Source organism: Meles meles, chromosome 3, assembly GCF_922984935.1.
Source record: "Meles meles chromosome 3, mMelMel3.1 paternal haplotype, whole genome shotgun sequence".
Taxonomy (NCBI): Eukaryota; Metazoa; Chordata; class Mammalia; order Carnivora; family Mustelidae; genus Meles; species Meles meles.
In genome coordinates, this window is record NC_060068.1 from 77,378,768 (window position 1) to 77,398,786 (window position 20,019).

At 38.8% G+C, this 20,019-nt stretch overlaps 1 protein-coding gene across 1 annotated transcript in view; it reads right to left on the bottom strand.

The window, feature by feature from the left end:
* Positions 1-20,019, bottom strand: part of MSH3 (mutS homolog 3) — a 186,014-nt gene that overhangs the window by 160,992 nt on the left and 5,003 nt on the right. Inside the window, 6 exon segments of the mRNA XM_045999684.1 lie at positions 5,290-5,456; positions 8,670-8,815; positions 10,951-11,068; positions 11,559-11,675; positions 13,522-13,737; positions 16,895-17,115. Of these exon segments, the coding sequence (XP_045855640.1) occupies positions 5,290-5,456; positions 8,670-8,815; positions 10,951-11,068; positions 11,559-11,675; positions 13,522-13,737; positions 16,895-17,115 (985 nt within the window).

Consider the following 20,019-nt stretch of genomic DNA (forward strand, 5'->3'; position numbering starts at 1 on the left):
CTTCTGAATCTCTGGCACTCCATTCTGTCCATAGATAAAGGCTAGCTTTAGACACTCACAGAAATGTAGGTTAACTTTTGACTTTGCTTAGTCCAGTATGAGAATTAAAAAAAAAGATTACATGTTCTCAATAAACATAGGAAAAACGACATACTCTCAATGCTAAGCAAAGAATATAAATGAAAATAAGACAAAGGCAGCCATCAAATTAGGAAAAATCCACATATGACACCCAAACTATCTTTAGTATGCCACATGGCTCTTGAATCTCATTTGATGAATAAACATTTAGGAATATCACAGGCAATGATGTTCACCAGCAAAAAAAAGAAAGAAAGGAAAAAAAAGTCCTTCACTTTTGGCAATGTCTTTGTGGTATATTTTCCTATTTTATTTAATTTATGCCTTTATTATTTTGTTTTTTTAAAAAGTGGATATCAGAAAAATGGGAGTGTTGCCGTTTGAGTTAAGATGGCAGAATAGTAGCAGGCCCCTGAACTTGCCTTGTCCCTCGAACACAGCTAGATCAACATAAAATCATTCGGAACAGCTAGGAAATTGATCTGAGGATTAAGAAAACAATGTGTACAACTGGAAGGAGAGAACATGGCAGATGCGAGGTTCTGAGACCAGGGGAGAGAAAAGCTACAGTGCTGCTAAATGGAGGGAACACTTTTCGCAGAGCGGAACTGGAGAGAGGGAGAGCAGGAGAGAAAGCCGCACCCGGGGTTCACACAAGATGCCACAGTGGGGGGATCCCCGGGGTCACACTGGCAGAGAACGCTCCCCTTCTTAGAGTACATTTGGATGAGGGCATTTTGCCTCTCCAAGGACGAAAGGTCCGCCGGGCACCCATGAGCAGCCATTCAACAGCAGGCCACAGAAGCTCATGCAGAGGACACAGAACCTGGTCTCAGCTTTCCACTGTGCTTCACTGTAGACTGCAGGCAGCTACAAAGGCATGTAACTGCTTTTCTGGGACAGAACGGTGACAGGCACAATGCCGCAAGGCTCTCCTCCCTGTGGTAGGGGGAGTGGGTCAGCGCTTAGCCAGGTCCTTTAAGATTTGGGGTTCTGATCCCAGCCATTGGTTGACCAGAGGTAAAACACAGGAGAACTGTGGGGTTGGGTGTGTGCACAGCAGGGCACAGACAGGTTGGGAGGAGGGATCTGAGGAAAGCCTGGGACACAGGACAGGGGATCATTTGCTTTCCTGGAAGGACCTCATGAAGAGCAGCGGCTGTGGGTTCCCTAGTTCCCTTTCTGGGGACAAGAAGAAAGGGTGATGCCATGTTCCACTCTCCCTAGCCCCCACAACCAGCACTGCAGAACTCGAGAGAGAAACACAGCGCTGCCGGTGGAAGCTGGAGTGGCTTACACCAAACCCTGCCCTGTTGCTCCAGGCAGGGACTTCTTTACTAGGCAGGTCTGGCCACAAGCCAATGCAGCAGGCCTCTCCCGGAGAAGACCAACACAGGCCCCCTGCATGTAAGCACATCTACTGATCACAGAGTGCTCCAAAAAGTCAGCTTCAGTTCTAGTGGAAACAGGACCAGGCTTTTATTCTTTTTTTAATTTTTTTTTTCTTTTTCCTTTGGAATGAGGCTTATAGTTTTTTTGTGCGTTACTTGGTTTGTTTCCTTTTCTTATTTTTTGGATCATGCTTTTTCCTTTCTTTCTTTCCTTATTTCTTTCTTACTTTTTCTTTAGAATCAGGCTTATAGTTTTTTGTTCATCTGTCTGCTTTAATGTTCCATTTCCTTTTCTCTTTTCTTGGATCAGGATTTTTTTTTTCTTTTTCTTTTAAATCAGACCTATCTTCACAAACAAATTAAAGCACATCTAGTTAAAGGTCCAAACACTCCCCACTGCAAGCAAAGAGGAACTCTGTAGAGAACTGATCTATGGGAAAGAGCTACCAAAACACAATAGCAGAGTGCACACGCATACACCAGAAACACTTCCTGAAGTGCCAGGCCCTAGATTCTTAATGTAGTATTACTATTACTCTCAGGAGCAGGAAACACAACAAACTTCCACAAAACGCAAAAGACAGAAGCCCAGACATAATGACAAGACAGAAAAATTCTCCCCAAAAGAAAGATCAAGAAGAAATCATAGCCAGGGATTTCCTTAAAAGAGATATAAGCATATAGCTCAACAAGAATTTAGAATAACACCTAAAAATTAGTCAGACTGAAATAAAAATGCTAAAACTGAGATGCAAAACTGACTGGAGGTAATCACAACGAGGATTGAAGAGGAAGTGGATAGAACAGGTGACGCAGAAGATAAAATCATGGAAAATAATGAAGCCGAAAAGAGGGAAAGAAAAATATTAGATTGCAAATACAGACTTAGGGAACTCAGCAGTTTCACAAAGCACAGCAATGTCCATATCATAGGAGTCCCAGAAGAAGGGTGGGGGCAGAAGGTTTATTTGAACAAATTATAGCTGAGAATGTCAGTAATCTAGGGAAGGAAACAGGCATTCACATCCAAGAGGCACAGAGAATTCCCCTCAAAATCAACAAAAACAGGTCAATACCAAGACCTATCAGAGTGAAATTTGCAAAATACAAAGATAAAGAGAGAATTCTGTAAGCAGCTAGGGACAAAAGGTCTACAACCTACAAGGACAGACACATAAGGTTAGCAGCAGAGCTGTCCACAGGAACTTGGCAGGCCGGAAGAGAATTGCTGGATATATCCAGCATGCTGAATGGAGAAAGTATGCAGCCAAGAATACTTTACCCAGCAAGGCTGTTATTCAGAATAAATGGAGAAACAGAGTTTTCCAAAACAAGCAAAAAACAAAGGAGTTCATGAACACTAAACCAGCCCTGCAAGAGATATTTGACCCTTTGAGCAGGAAAGGGATTAAAACTAACAAAGAATAGAAAGGAACAGAGACAATCTAGAGGAACAGCAACTTTACAGGTAACACAATGGCACTAAATCCATATCTGTCAATAATTGCTCTGAGTATAAATAGAATAAATCCTCCAATCAAAAGACATAGGGTATCAGAATGGATAAAAAAAAAAAAAAGACACATCAATATGCTTCTTACAAGAGACTCATTCTAGACCCAGAGAAAAATGGAAGTGTTGATTCAAATGACTTTAGTCTCAGTTATACCTCAGTCAATTGAATATATATGCAGTTACAAAGAAAAATGAAAAACAAAGATACAAAGTATTGGACACAGAAGACTAATTTTAGAAGACTAATTTTTTTAGGTCTTCAAGAGCAACACCCCTTACCGGTCTACTGCCTCACTTTCAATTATTCAAGTTGTTTGCTTTTTTTTTTTTAAGATTTTTTTTTATTTAATTGGCAGGGTGGGGGACAGAGCGGCAGGGAGAGGGAGAAGCGCCTCCCCATGAGCAGAGAGCCCAGGACCCTGGGATCATGACCTGAGCCGAAAGCAGACACTTAACCATCTGAGCCACCCAGGCACTTCAATTATTCAAGTTTTAACTCACTGTAGGAAAGGATAATAAAATAAGGGGATCTGATGCAGAATTTTTCATCTATCTAATCAGCAGAGATTCTTTAAATGATCCAATGTTAGCAAGGTTCAAGCAACTCTCCTATTTGGTAGGGGCAGACTGGTATTACCAATTCTAGCAAGCAACCAAAAGTTTTAGTACTTATATCTTTGACCCAGTAATTCCACTCATAGGAATTTAGCTTAAGGAAATAATCAGAAATGCACACAAGTATTTCTATGCATGCATATTTATCACAGCAATATTTGAAAAACTGAAAAAATGAATGCAACATAACAAAAGGGAAATGGATAAATTATGCATTTACATGACTGATATGTAGTCACATTGTTTTCAATGACCTCTCACTGACATATTAGTAGATGATATGATGCCCTCTAGAATTTGCTTCAAATAAATAATTCAAGGTGAGGGGGAGTAAGAATATGCAAGAAATGAAATTGGCTGAGTTGAGCAATGGATTCATGGGGGTTCACTACACTATTCTGTATAATTTTGTATATGTTTGAAATTTACCATAATAAAATAAAATAAAATTTTCCACAAAAAAGTATGAGGAATTTTAGGTAAAAAAAAAAACAAAAAAACAAAAAACCACAAAACTGATTTTGCAACATGAATCCAAGTTTATAAAGGTGATATACATAGAAATAACACACCGAGGGGCGCCTGGGTGGCTCAGTGGGTTAAAGCCTCTGCCTTCAGCTCAGGTCATGATCCCAGGGTCCTGGGATTGACCCCCACATCGGGGTCTCTGCTCCGTGGGGAGCCTGCTTCCTCCTCTCTCTCTGCCTGCCTCTCTGCCTAGTTGTGATTTCTCTCTGTCAAATAAATAAAATATTAAAAAAAAAAAAAAGAAATAACACACCAAAACATTTAAGACTAATTATTTCTCTGTTATAGGATTTGACTTATTTTTAGCTCTTCCTTTTGTTTTTTTGTGGTAACTCCCAGTTTTTCCCAAATGATCATGGATTAGTATAATCAAAAAAATACATTATGAAAGTTACTTAGAAAGAAGTTCAATTCAAATGAAAACAGAACACTCCTAACTCGGAAAAAAAAAAAATACATGGAACTTCACTTAATCAATTAGTTTGATTTTCTGATTGATCTGTCAACCTAACTGACAGTCTTTAGGGGTTCTCCTGCCTCATCTAAAGTCCAAATTCCTCCATATAGAATCCTTTTCACTGGACCCCCAGTCTGCCTTCTCCCCTGATACTCCTCCAGGTAGTGGTATGAAATGCTCTCAAAAAGGTATCTTCATGTTTGTCACTTAACACACCAGGCTTTGTGAATCCAGTTAGATATGTACACATGTGCCTCTCCTGCTGGATTATGAACTCTGCAAGACACAGACCACAACCACACCCCCTTCTTCTGTATGCCAGTGCCTAGCGCACTGCCTCATAAGTGTGACCTTAAATCGAATTAGTAACATTCCTACAGAGCCACAAATTAAAACTCACAGCGCAGATAAAGCATTTTCAAATTTACTTAACCTTTATAAGAAATGAACTCTAAATTACCTCCAGAAACTGAAGATTCATTACCAAATACTATTACACCCCTTTAAAAGCCCTACATTAATGTGATATTAAGGGTAATTTTTTTTCTTTTTTGACATTTCCAAGACTACTGTTAAAACATTTTTGTAAGTAAAAACTTTCTAACAACCTTAATAAATTTAGTAAGCACCAATTCAGGAATTAAATCTAATTTAGATTAGATTTCAAACGCAGTGTTATTCTCCAGTGCGGTGCCATCCTACCTGGCAGCTGTGGCTCTGTGCACGAGCGTCTCCGTCTGCTCTGACAAGTGTGAGGGAAGCAGCAGCTCCACCGGCTGCAGGCACAGTATCCGCGTCTCCAGCTCCGAACGGGAAGCAGAGTCCTGGAAACTGTCAAATACCACCTCACCTGTGGCAGGCTGCACTCCCTGAAAGCAAAACACTATGTCACAGACAAAATATGTTGCCCAATTATAACCCTGACACATTATAAACATGGAAACAGTAAAGAGGAAAAACTCTTTAGCAGGTAGTCCATTTCTAAAGCGTCTGAAAACCTGTATACTTTCCAAGACTCTTACGTAGCAAGTCAGACTCACCAATATATAAGCTATGCTAGATGGGATTTGAGAGACACTCTGAGTTAAGTCTTGGAGCCAACAAAACTGACAGAGTGACTCTGACAAGTCCCCAAACCCTCAGTTTCCTCCTCTTGAGGTGGGAATAAACCAGCCTACTCTAATCTTCAGATTACTGCAAGGGTCAAATTACAAAAGAATCATGAAAGCTTTACAAAGTATACAGTTCTGTACACTTAGCAGTTATCACAACTAAAAGTAATGTGTTCCTAGTAATGTGGCCATCAGAGTAGTAGTAAATTTCTACTTCATTATATAAAATTAATCAATGAAAGTATATTTTTTTGCAAAAAAAAATAATAATAATACGTATGTGTGTGTGTGTGTGTGTGTGTGTGTGTATAAAACAAACTCTGAATCCCAAGTAGCGAATCTATCCAGGGAAATAACCATGAAAACTAAAAGCTACGCCCTATCATCCTAAGTCAGAGCAAAGATAACCTGGAAAAAATCATGGTTTGGCAGAGGCAAAAAGTTAAGGAATCTATGCAAGGCTGTGGGGTGATAAAGTGGTGAAGCCCAGGGTCATGCGGCCTCACTCTTGTCCACTGCTGATGCTTAAGAAAGGCATGGCACTAGTTACAGCCAGCCTTAGCGACACTCATCCCTCCACTCAAACACTGCCAACAGAAAGTCAACTGACACAGCCTCTTAGGAAAACCACATGGTATTTTCTCGGCAAGTCGTGAACATCCATACACAAAACTCAGCTAGGTACATAGAGGCATACACAAAAAGGTTTCTAACAGCATTCTCTGTACAACCAAAAACTACAGAGAACCCACATGTCCATTAATAGAAGAATGAATAAAGTATAAAGCATACAGGGAAATACAACAGAGCAATGACAATGAGAACACTACTATAGTAACACAGGTAAACAAATCTCATATACAAATAGTAGTTTGTAAACAAAAGGAGCAAGATCCAAAAAGATACACACAATATACTTACATTTATATATAGTTTAAGGTGGTAAAACCAGAACTTAAAGCAAAGAAATTATTATCATAAAAGTCTGGATTAAAATTCCCTCTGCTGAAGGGATGGGGCCCTTCCCTACACAGTATTCTATTTTCTGACCTAGGTGGTTGTCTCACATTACTATAATTACTACAACTATACACTGTTTTATGATTTTTTTCTTCTGAATAATTTATAAGTTTTTGAAGTCCCTCATTTTTGGCTCAAGGAACTTCCTTAATTCTAGGCCAGAGGCTTCTCTAGTGCCCAGATAGCTGGACTACAAGTATATTAGTATACATAAGTAAATTTATCTCCCAATCTACAAATCAAACATTTACAAAAGCTAGCTACAGAAGTTCAAGTAACAAATTTATCAGCCTAATTCCCCTTTGCCTTTTTTAAATCAGAGAAATGGTCTATATTAGAATGCTCGCAAAATTTATTATGATGTGATATGTGACACTAAGAAATCCAAAGTCAGTCTGTATAAAGCTGTGCGCTGCCCAAAGTGAAGGTCAAGGGCCCTATTGCAGTAGTACTATCAACATTTAACCTTTGATTTTACACTGCCACTATCCAGGAGATAACTCCTAGGTAGTAAAAGAGGAACACATGACACTCATCACAATAGGGACCCAGCAAAGAACAGTTCTGAGGGGAAAAAAAAAAAGAAGAGATCCATTGCAGCCACACTGATTCTGAGGAGTGAAGACAAATCCCAAGTGTTGCACCCAGCATAAAGTTCGATGCAGGAAGCTGGAGCTCAGGAGAGAGGCGCAGCCTCGACCCAGAGCCTAGATGTCATCAGCCCAAAAGCAGTCACTGAGTTCAAGGATAGGACAACACAGGAGAGGCATTTCTCTCTCACATACCAATTCATACACAATCATTAACAGCGGCTCAGGTCATGATCTCAGGGTCCTGGGATCGAGCCCCGCATCAGGCTCTCTGCTCAGCAGGGAGCCTGCTTCCTCCTCTCTCTCTGCCTGCCTCTCTGCCTACTTGTGATCTCTCTCTGTCAAATAAATAAATAAAATCTTAAAAAAAAAAAAAAAGATAGCACATTATACATGTTAAAGCTTAAAAACAAATAACCTTACTATTTGTAAATAGATCCAATTTGCCTGTGGCTAGATAGAAAGTACTTCTCAAGGATAAGAAAAAAAATCATTTAGAGCCACCCAACAGTAATGCTAACTCCCTGAAACCAAGGTTTATTGGCTAAGCAAACGTCAAGTTAGCAAAGAGTTATCCAACCAGAATAAGGTATTAAAAAGTACTTTGGAGACATCTGGGTTGTAAGAATTTTTGTTGATATTGCAGCTGACTGCAAAAGTTAGAAAAAACAAAGAGAATGAGTTACTACTTAGGCAAGGAGTCCTACTTTGGCTTCACCTACAAGAGAACACGGGAGTAATAGTTCTGAAGGGCACTAAAAAGTTTAAGGTTCTGAGCAGAGTTCGGGAAGGTCTATAAATGGGCAAATTTATTCACAAATTGTTAGAGGGAAAAAATCAATAAAACTATGATTCACAAATTACATTTCTCTAGAAGAATGACAATAAGTACTCTTAATGTTAATTAAACATGGAGTTTTGTATTCACCAAGAATCATTTCCCCCTAACTATTCTCTTTCCTCCAAATCGACATACAACAATCCCATCATTATTTTAATTTTAAAACCCTAGAGGAAATTTATAAAACCCTTTACTACCATGCCATGTGTCAGCTTAGTGTTTTCTTCTGCTCTGTCTTATCCATACCCATGCCCATCACTGTGTCCATCCTGAACCCAAACTCTTAGAGCACATGGACAGAAACTACCTGGATGTCTCCAGAGCACAGAGTGCGAAGTAGCCACATGAGAAAATCTTAACTAGTGATTTAACATATAAAATTATAAGGCAAATGTCTTCCTAGTACACTTACTTGGGGGCACATTTCATCAGACAGTCTCACTGTAAGCCATACATGAGTACTCACAGAGACACATACCATGAACATGTATCATTCGTCCTTACCTACAAAGTACTTACCACGATTCCAATAAAAATGTTCCCCTTTTTTCTGGCCTTAACATTTTCCTTATTTTCACAGATACACAGAAGAAAGCTGGTAGAAGAATCCGTGATTATCTCATCGACATTTACAGCATCATCCAGCTTGACTAAAGGGTTCACATGTAATAATCATTAAAGAAAATTATATGCCACATTCCCATTATCTGCTTTCTCCTTTAAAATAATGGTTCACTTTCCCAGACATTTTGGCTCTGTGCAAAATCTTCCATACAGCCTTCATTCTTCTGATTTACTCTGATCGTAGTTACAGGCCTTATCTTCTCTAAGATATGAGGCTTGTAAGGACAGACAACTACTGTCATCTCATCTCCCAAAAGGCCTAGAAGAGTACCCTCATGGAAGCTGAAATAGTAATCTGCTTTTTAACTCGGATAATGCTAAGACTTGAATCCTTAACAATCCCATAAGGCTTAATTCCACAAGTCAAAGCATGAATACACTAAAATAGTGTAAATTACTTTCCTCCTTTAAAGTGCCTAAAGCTCTCAGAAAAAGCAAGAGAATTTTTAAAAGACATGAAAAAAGAAAACCAAAGGAGAAAAGAGAAACATAATGTGTGTGCATGTATGTATATGCAATGAGTCCGTAAATTAACTTCTCAGCGACAAATGCTGATTTGGGTCATTTTCAGAAGTCAATCTGAAAACAACCAACTGTGACATCAGCAGGTACGAGCTGTAGCAACAGCAAAAGAGAAGCAGGGAGGTGTACCGTTTTAGGAGCAGACTTCAATAAGACTCAAGCTGAGCAAAAGAAACGATAAAATTACCAGGTTCTTACAGCCTGATCAGCTTAGAACCATAGAGAACTGTTAATGGTTTGGGGTCTACTCAGTAATAGCTCTTTCTATCCACGATATTAATGGAACAAAATAGTCTTTGTAATTTTGGTAGAAGCTAAGCAAGTCTCTTAAAACACAGGTTTGTAAAAAACCATAAAAGAAATACTGCTTTCACACAGTAACTTCTAAGACTTTATCTCTTTATTTTTATTGAGACCTGACCTCATCACATAGGAAACACATTTTAAAATGCATCTTTGTCCCATTTCATATACAGTTATTTGGTTTATTTTTATTTTTAATTTTTTTAGAGGTAGTGAGAGGCAGAAGCAGATGGAGAGAAAGAATCTGAAGCAGGCTCCACAGCCAGCATTCAGCCTGATGCAGGGCTCGATCTCACAACCCTGAGATCATGAGCCTAAATCAAGAGTCAGACACTTAAATGACTAAGCCACGCAGGTGCCTCTGGTTTCTAAAAATAGACAGAATTTTATATTTTGCTATTAGAATCATTTTGCTTCACGTAATTCATTTGAATTTATGAATGACCATAAAATTGGGGCAATCACTGTGCACACTGAGGATTCTTACAAAATGAGAAAGCTTCACCTACAATCTATTTTCAAAAATAATAAAATCTGGGGGGCACCTGGGTGGCACAGTTAAGCATCCAACTCTTGGTTTCAGCTCAGGTCATGATCTCAGGGTCATGAGACCGAGCCCCACATTGGGCTCGCTGCTTAGCACGTAGTCTGCTTAAGATTCCCTCTCTCCTCTGCCACTCCCCCCAGCACTCTTTCTAAAAAAATAAATAAATAAAATAAAACTTTTATGAAGCTAATAATGAGGATGGCCCACCTATTATCCTTTATAGGCAGTCAATTCTGTGCTAACTTTGTAGTATTCTTTTCACATTCCGAAGTTAATAAGCTATCTTTTTAGGTCTTACCTCCGGAAGATTCAGAGAGCCTATAGGCCCTAAGCACCTAAGCAGGGAAGGGAAGTCTAGGGAAGGTGCAGGTCAAATCAGCTGCCAACCTGCTATCACCAGGCTCTCTCCTTTTGTTCTTAAAGTATAATAACTCTCTTTTCACAACTGCGTTTGAAAATGCTTGTTCCCAGCCCCTACCAACCTTTCCCTGTTCACTAACACACTAATCAAATGGCAAGGTAACCAGAATGCCTCATCTCATCAGAAAGGTACCCATTCCAAGAACAGTTCAATAAAAATGTTATTTAAAACAAAGACTTTGAGGATGGCAGGCAGAGGGACGGGGTGGCTGGGTGACAGACACTGGGGAGGGTATGTGCCATGGTGAGTGCTGTGAAATGTGTAAGCCTGATGATTCACAGACCTGTACCCCTGAGGCAAATAATACATTATAAGTTAATAAAATAAATAAATAAACAAAGACCCTAACAGTTATGAGAAAAACTCCTACTCAAAAAGGATATCTTCTCCAATGAGTGTAGATTTCGTATAAAGAGCAGTCAGTTTCCGTGAAAACAGTGAACTTCTGTTGTCCCCGACCGCCTTTAATGCTGCCGTTTCCGTCTGCTTCACAACACCCACCTTCAATAAAAATAAACACTGAATATCAAACCTGATGGAAATTGTTTTAAAGAAACACATTTGAAGACTTTAAAAGGTTAATTCTGAAACATGTAAAATAAACACATTTGTCCACAATGTCCAGATGTAGGGCTTTAGTAATAAGGACCACAAAGAGTTTGCAAGTGTGGATAAGTCACTAAGAAACAGGTGGTGGGTAATGGGGAGGGCACGTTTTGCATGGAGCACTGGGTGTTGTGCAAAAAGAATGAATACTGTTACGCTGAAAAAATAAATAAAATGAGAAACAATCTCTATCACAGAGGTTTTTTAAATTTACCTTAAAATTCTAGTACACTAGAAACTGATGAAGATATACCACCATTAATTGTGACGCAATTTCATTTCCCAAATGCCGAATTCCAATTACAACCTACCACCTTACAGAACATGTTTTCACTCTCTGGAAGGGATTCCAATCCTGTTTGTGCAAGCCAAAGCGAAAGCTGACCTTATATCCCTTTGCCACGAGGCGGCGTACGTGAACAAACAGTCTGTGAGTAGGTATGCTTGCTGTCATAAAGTTGTGATCTAAATGGCAATAAATATTGAGCTCCCGGGCTGCAATCTAAAAAATTTAAAAAGAGAGTTACCAGTAAATTTCTCTTTCAAGAGTCCCTATGTGGTGTTTGCTCACTTTGCTAAAAAATCCATCAAGGTATACACCTATGATCTGCACACTTCTCTACTGTGTGGTATACCAATAAAAAGTTTAGAAGATATTTCCCATATAGAAGCCTATAGTTTAACAGATTTTTGGCAGTTCCCAAAGCCTAACCTCAGGGCCAACATCTGCACCTATAAATGACAGGGAAAAAGAGGACAGGTCTTCTATGCCCCTGCATCTAGCAAAACCTTAAAGTGCTGAGCTCTCCCTGCACAAGGACTAGTCAATGCACAGAGTGTGAGACTCTAAGAGAATGAATTTGCAACAAAGCATCCAAACACTGAAAATGAGGACCTTACATAAATTCTGAAGCTACTTGGACAGACGGCATCTTTGAGGAAGTGAGAAGAGAACCACTTGGTCTGGTTAGCTAATGTATGATGCATAATAAATGATAGGAATGCAGAACCAAGCACCACCACCTGACTCTCCACTACCTTCTAGAAAGCTCAACGGCTCAGATATTGCCCACTGGAGTCATGGAACTCTCATTCCAACATCGTCACTCCCCTGCCCCACCCAACTCTGAACTGTATTAGTTTCTCACTGCAGGGCCAGAAGACATTAGCCTTTACTGAGGTAAGGCTGAACTTACCACTTGACCTGGAAAGAAGGGTAGAGAATGACATTTTCTTTCACCCCTTTACCTATCCAATGCCAACTATGAATCTGTCCCTGTCCTCAGGGAACACACTGTCCCTGTCCTCAGTTAGACTCTGCTTCAAAGTCTAACTTCATAACAGCAAACAGCCACCTCAACTAAAGACCACCACTTTCAGTCCCACAACAGGATTTTAAAAACTGGAAGAAAAGTTGGCTAAGTCTTCACTTCCTGTCCATGAGGTAGATGTTAGCTGTGCCACCTCATTGCTCTCCAATGATGTCCGTTATCTGATACAGACCTGATGTTGTGGAATCATCACAACCATGCATGACTCCAACAGACCCATCAGCAATGCTTTCCTTAAACTTGCCCACAAAATGCTCAAATTCACTTCTAACCTTAAATTCGGCCTACTTCAAATCCTCAAAATTAAATACAGAATCATTTTGGACTAACAGAGCAAGATGACTGACCTAAAAAGAGACTATCAGACTTCAAACACCTTCTGCAGGTGCCTGGCACTTAATGTGCTCTCCCTGAGACATAACCACGTTCCAGGCTATCAAAATTTTTAAGAGTAAATGGGCCAGGGGTGCCTGGGTGGCTCAGTGGGTTAAAGCCTCTGCCTTCGGCTCAGGTCATGATCCCAGGGTCCTGGGATCGAGCCCCGCATCGGGCTCTCTGCTTAGCAGGGAGCCTGCTTCCTCCTCTCTCTCTCTGCCTACTTGTGATCTCTGTCTGTCAAACAAATAAACAAAATCTTAAAAAAAAAAAAGAGTAAATGGGCCATCTCAAAATGTTTTCTTGCTTGAGTCTGCATCAGGAAACATTAAATACTCACATGACTATGGTTCATTCACTATCTGATTCATCCAATCACCTCGCAGTGGATGGAAGTTATTGGACAAGCACATGGAGAAAAAGCACGACATTTCAAAAGGGGTCCCTTTGGTCCTCCCCCACTGGCCTAGAACCCCCGCCAAGTTCACCTATGTTTATTTTCAGTTTTGACTTTGACAGCATTTTAAAAGGCAACTGATCACACTGGCTCTCTTACAAAGTCAGAAAATGAAACAGAAATATCAGAAAATATTTAAGACTGGACAAGAAAAACATGAAAGAGCATTTGAAAAAATAACTTACCTCTGCATCTTCCCCAAAGAATCTATATTTATATCCACATTCCACACACAAAATTGCATCTTTCTGCTGTTGTTTCAGTTCCATGTATTGTAATTCTAAAGGTGTGTAAATGCTTTTCGTCCGTTTGTTAGACGGCTTAGGATCAGAAGTTTTCTGTGAATTGTCATTACCCGTGTGTGATGATCCAAAAGGACTGAGATCAGAAAGTGTCTTATCCTGGCAATGGAAAGATTTTTATAGTTTAGAAAGTATTAATCATAATAATAGTTTTCAGAAAGACCAAGAATGCAAATTTGGTGCAAACCTAACAATTGGTGAATCCAAGTGAAAGTTTACAGGAGTGCGTAGTATATTCAGATAAACTTTTTCACAGGTTTGAAATTTTTTTCAGAGTAAGAGACTTTAAAAAAAAAAGGGGGGAGCCAAACTAAACTACTGCATATTTAAGCAAATTTTAAAAACCTAAATATTTTAAAGTTTTATACACCTCTTTTTAAATTTTATTACATTAAATCTATCGTAATTAACATTTTTCTTTTCCTTATTTATTCCTAGATGTGTAAGGCACAAAAAGTGAGGAGGGATGAATGTCTCTCTCTCTCAACAGTCGGTAAAACCACCTTCAATAAGCATACCATCAGCTAAAGAATGTTTCAATTTCCAAGCACAGGCCAAAAGTACATTCCATAAATCTTGACCACAAGAAAGAAGCATGATTTTTTTTTTTGGTAAAGAGCTATGACAGAGAGCTTTTGGGAAGTATAAAGCATGGTCATGTTTCAACATCAGTATTCCTGCTAGCCTTCCCTTTACGTGTGAAAACCATTAACTAATTCCAGTTTTGAGCGTAGGGCAAATTCCTTGCTTCTGAGACTTACTGCTATCATCTAAAAATTCATCAGCTACGCCTGGAATTAAAAACATGGCCTAAAAGGGGCAACTGGGTGGCTTACTCAGTTAAGCATCTGCCGTCAGCTCAGATCATGATCCCAGGGTCCTGGGATAAAGCCTGAGTGGAGCTCCCTGATCCACAGGGAGTCTGCTTCTCCCTCTCCCTCTGCCTTAACCCCACCCACTTGTGCTCTCTGGCTTGCTCTGTCAAACAAATAAATAAAATCTTAAAGTGTGTGTGTGTGTGTGTGTGTGTGGCCTAAAAGACTAGCGTCTGGCTGTCTCAGTCAGAAAACTACGCAACTCTTGGTCTCATAATCATGGGTTTGAACACCACGTTGAGTGTAGAGATTAGTAAAAAAATAAATAAATATTCTTTAAAAGACTAATGATCGGGGCACCTGGGTGGCTCTATTGGTTGTGTCTGACTCTTGATTTTGGCTCAGGTCATGATTTCAGGGTCCTGGGATGGAGCCCTGCCCAGAGCAAGAAGTCTGCTTCAGATTCTCTCTTTGCCTCTCCCTCTGTCCCCTCCTCACAGACTCAAACAAATAAATCTTAAAAAAATAATTAAAAAAAAAATTAAGACTGGTGATCAGCAGGGGAAGGGAAGAGAAAAAAAGAAATGCCCTATATGGCCAAGGGAGAGGACCCTGTTCCAAGAGAAAGTCCAGCAACATGTACTTTACAGCTGCATTTTAAAATGTGGCTTAGCTGAAATAGGAGGCAGAGATGTAAATTATCTGAATAGTGCAGCCCAGCAAATCTCCAAAGATCAGCAGTGAGATGGGGAAGTGTGGGGAGGTGTGGCAACGGAAGAGTAGGTCAATGTATCAGACGAGAGAATGCATTTACTTTTAACTTTGATGGATTCTCTCATTTATTTCCATGCCTTTTACGTAAAATCCAGGAATACTACATATTGTAACACCTCATCCATAATTGAAGAAAATATACTTCCTAGAAAAAAAAAGTTCTTACTTTATGCTTTATTCACATACGGAATGAGAATAGGCATGGAGAAAAAAAACTTTTATACTAAGAAGTCAATCTGAATACTTGAGTATAAAGCAACTTTTTTTTTTTTGTAACCATTTGGGTGGAAATACTTCCCAGAATGTTAAAAATGGGAATTTCAAAACCTATCAAGACTTACAGGATTGTTGACTCCCACACAATTGGTCCTAGCCCCTAAACCCTGGCCATTTAACTTCACTTAGTAGCTTCTACCACTCATCTGTGTCCTTCCATGTCATCAAACAGCTATGTCCTGTAATGACATCCATGTACTACACTTCTAGGTGTCCCTTCTAACTGGTGACTGCTAATATGCTGTGAATCAGAAACACCTACGTGGTCATTTTACGTATAAAGTAATGGTAAATAAGTTCTACTCAAGCCCTAGAGCAAATTCTCCAATTAATAAAGTGAGCTTTAATAGACAAACATTTTGATATCTATATTTTTATGACCACTACACTCAGGTGAACTGCTTCTAAGTATTGAAATAGGTTAAAAATAAAACAAAAACATCTTTTATCCTGATGACCAATGATAAGTCAGTGGATCTCAGTTTGGATGAAGAGGAAGTTCATGAACCCAGATTTTGTGGGAAGGAATGTAAAATTCTGAAAATTACATACAAAATTGTGTTGGTGTGAGTATTTTTCTGAGTAAAGAAGTCATTGTTTTTAGTCCATAGCTTTTTAAGAATCTATAGTTTTTCATTTAAATTACTCAAAGAAAAAAAAAAGGAACGATTTCTTTAATTCAATGGCTCTCAACCACCATGGCTACACATTAAAATGAGAGCTTTTAAACAATATCCATACTCAGTTCTTAGCAAAGACCAGTATGATTCTGAAGAAAGGTTTTTGTTACCAGTATTTTTTTTAAGTTCTCCAGGTGATTCTCATTTAAAGCTAGATTGCAAACCACTGCTCTGAACTGTGGATGTTAGTGACAGAGTAAAAGTTCAATTCCCTGATTTTGCAATGCTGAAAACATTGATATATCATTTAACAGTGGAAGTAAGGAGCCATATATATTTGGTTTGCCTTTGAATTTACTTTATATCACCAAGTTTTCAACTAAAAACCCCAAAACCCATATATGTTGCCTAAGATTTTCCATCATGATTACTATAAGGAGGATTAGAAAACTTGTACTTGTACTCATTATTAAGAATCCTCCCAAGCCAAGGATTCCTAACCCAGGCTGTACATCGGAATCACCTTGGGAGCTTTTTTTTGCGGGGGGGGTTCTGTTTTAATACAAACCAATTCTTCCCTCCTTAATACATAGTAAATCGGAATCTCCACAGACTTAAAAAATAAATAAGCTAAAATGCAAAAGCTCCCAAAACTAATCTGGATGATTAGCCAAGTTTGGGAACCACTGCCTTGTATGAACCCACAGAAACTTATGGCACTTCAGAACCTACTGATTTGAGTACCTGGATATTCATCTACGGTACACATACCTTTTGACTAATATGAGATTTGGAGTCTTCACAAGAAACTGCCTTCTTTGCACGTAGATGATTGATATCGTCAAAATCAGTACATTTTGGCAGAACTGCCAATCTCTCCTGAAGAGGTTGTGTCTGGGCTCTATTTCGAGGAGGGGCAGAATCGCAGCAGAATTCTTTCAATTTTTCCAGAGACTTTAAAACATTCTTGGTCCTCAGACATTTCTTTGGCTCTTAGTTAGCAAATCAGAAGAAAATATAACAATAGTATTTTGTTCTCATTACATCAATTCATAACCAGGGTATGATGAAGGGGGAGTTCACAAACCCGGATTTTGTGGGAAGGAATGTACACTTCTGAAAATTACATACAAAATTATGTTGGTGTGAGTATTTTTCTGAGTAAAGAAGCCACTGCTTCTTTTTAGAGTTGTATTAAAACCTCTTTTTAAAGAGGGAGCTTCTCACTAAAGCAATGAATCTAACTAAAATGTGACAAGGAGATAAACATTTGGGTTTAGGGTAAAGATAGCACACTGAAACATACATGTCATTTCACCTGGTCCTGAATCCCCATTACAAACTACAGTAGGGGTTTTTTTTCTCTTTCTTTCTTTCTTTCTTTTTTTTTTTTTTTTTTTAAGATATAAGCACATAAGGACAGAGACTTTTCTCTCTGTGAAGTGACAGGTACAAATAAAAAAAAATCTGAAACGAGAAGGAAAAATAGATGAATAATAACCAACTTAGCACACCTGAAAGCTAAATACTAAACCACTAGTGAAGAAAACCAAGAACCAATACCATTTGCTATACAAAATGCTTAAGGTGGGGCGCCTGGGTGGCTCAGTGGGTTAAGCCTCTGCCTTTGGCTCAGGTCATGATCCCAGGGTCCTGGGATCGAGCCCCAAATCGGGTTCTCTGCTCGGCTGCCTCTCTGCCTACTTGTGATCTCTGTCACATAAATAAATAAAATCTTTTTCAAAAAATTAAAATAAATAAATAAAGAAGACTGGTTCAAAGCAAGTTGATCCCTCGACCTCTAGCCTACTCCAAGCTGTGCTTCTCCACGTCAGCAGAGAACTGGAGGTTACTCTGGAAGAGGTAGAACAGGCACAGCTGAGATGGGAGAACTGTGCCTAAGCCAGAGGAATAACGGGAAATAGGGGCTTACCGTAGGCTAAAAAACCCAGCCTTTTCCTCATGAGCTCTAGAACATGGGCAGCCAGAGCTCCCCGCTCCAGCCAAGAGCCGGGAAGACTCCAGACCAGGGAAACTGATCAGCTTAATGGAAAAGACCTAGAGACACTGACCCCAGAGTTCTCCAAGGAAGGCAGATCATCACCCTGCCCTAACATGCCTGCTATCCCACCTCCACAGCTTTACTCATGCTATGCTTTCTCCCTGAAGGCCCTTAACCCCAATTTCCACGTCAAAATCATACTCATCCATTCTTCCAGATCCCTCTCAAAATTACTTTTCCATGAAACTCCTGCTAAATCCCTTTGCTTAAAATCATCTTTTGCCTGTGTTCCTATAATAAGATCACATTTCTCCATAGCACTTATCCCAGGCTGCCAACTGGCAGTTCTTCTTAAGCAAGCAATCCATAAAAGAAAGAAAACTATCATTTACTGTCTACTATCTATTACATGCCAGAATACATTATTTTTCCCTTTAGGGTAATACTATTAGGTAGCCACTTCTAAATATAATGAAAAAGGACTGCATTTATAACCTCTTACCTTTCCTATTAAAGCAAAAAAAACAAAACAAACAAACAAAAAAACAACTCTGAGAGCAAGAGTTGTGTTTGGTCCATTCCTATGAGTTTAAAACTTCTCATATTTATATTTAACTATATATGCTTATTTATATTTAAACCTCTTTTCAGACATAAATTGTACCTTGTCTCCTACTAATCTTATAGCTGGAATAATGTATATTTGAATCTCTTTCAAATTACTCTCCACTTTTCAAAATATATACTTGAATCACTCTTCAGAAGAATACTGTAAGCGTGTATATTATACAAGGACTTCCCTCCTATGGATATTAAAAAACTTTACTGGGATAGGGGTGGTTTTCCAGTCTTGGGGTTGTGCTCATAGAAGTCTGAATTTATTTATACAGCATTATGATTGTGCTCACTTCAGTAGCACATATACTATAAGCATTAAGATAGTGAGTATCTGTATTTATCAAAATACTTCTGAGATAGAGTGCCATATTATGTTTATCTGTAATTCAAATAAGAATATTAGTAATATAAAAAGTCAACTCTGCATTCTGACCCATGTAGATTTTATTTATTAAGGAGGGCCAAGTATATATACCCTGTCTCATTTGCTCTTCCTACAACGTGATGCTGACACTCCTGCATTGAGAGGTGGGATCGAAGGTCACTTCCCTTGAACAAAGGCAGGCCTTCATAACTAACTCAACCAACAGAGTAAGGCATGTTAACTTCTGAAGCTAGATCTTAAAAGTCAATACAGCTTCTGTCTGACTCTCAGGGTGTTCATCCTTGGAGACTCAAGCTATGAGGAAACTCAAACTAGCTCACAAAGAAAGACCAGTGGTGTGCTTAATGAAGAATTCAAGAATTTTCTGAGGCAACTGTCAAACACAGCCATGATTACAAATTAGATTATGTCAACTTACAATTAAATAAACTATATTAAAAACAAAGGTAATAAATAATCAAACCTCATCATTTTTTAAAACTGTTACTACATTTTACTATTACCTATCTTCTTTTTTCTAATTACCTATGTCCTAAAGGTTATTAATGTCCATTTTTTAAATGTGGTAGAAATACTATATAATATGCTACTGCTACTATGTATTCCTTTCCAACTCTAGAAAAATCAAACTTTAGGAACAGAACTACTCTAAGCCTTCTCTTCCAAAATTTAAAAACAATCCTTAAAAAGATCAAACGGATCCACAAAGAATTTAACTACATGCCAGAATAAAGTCCAACATTCTTTAAAGAAATCCCAAACCCAACACATGATAACACAGAATTCAAAATATCTGTGATCCAAACAATTACTTACTAAACATGAAAAAAAGCAGGAAATAATAATTAAGGGATACAGACCCAGAAATGACAGAGATGACAGAATTACCAG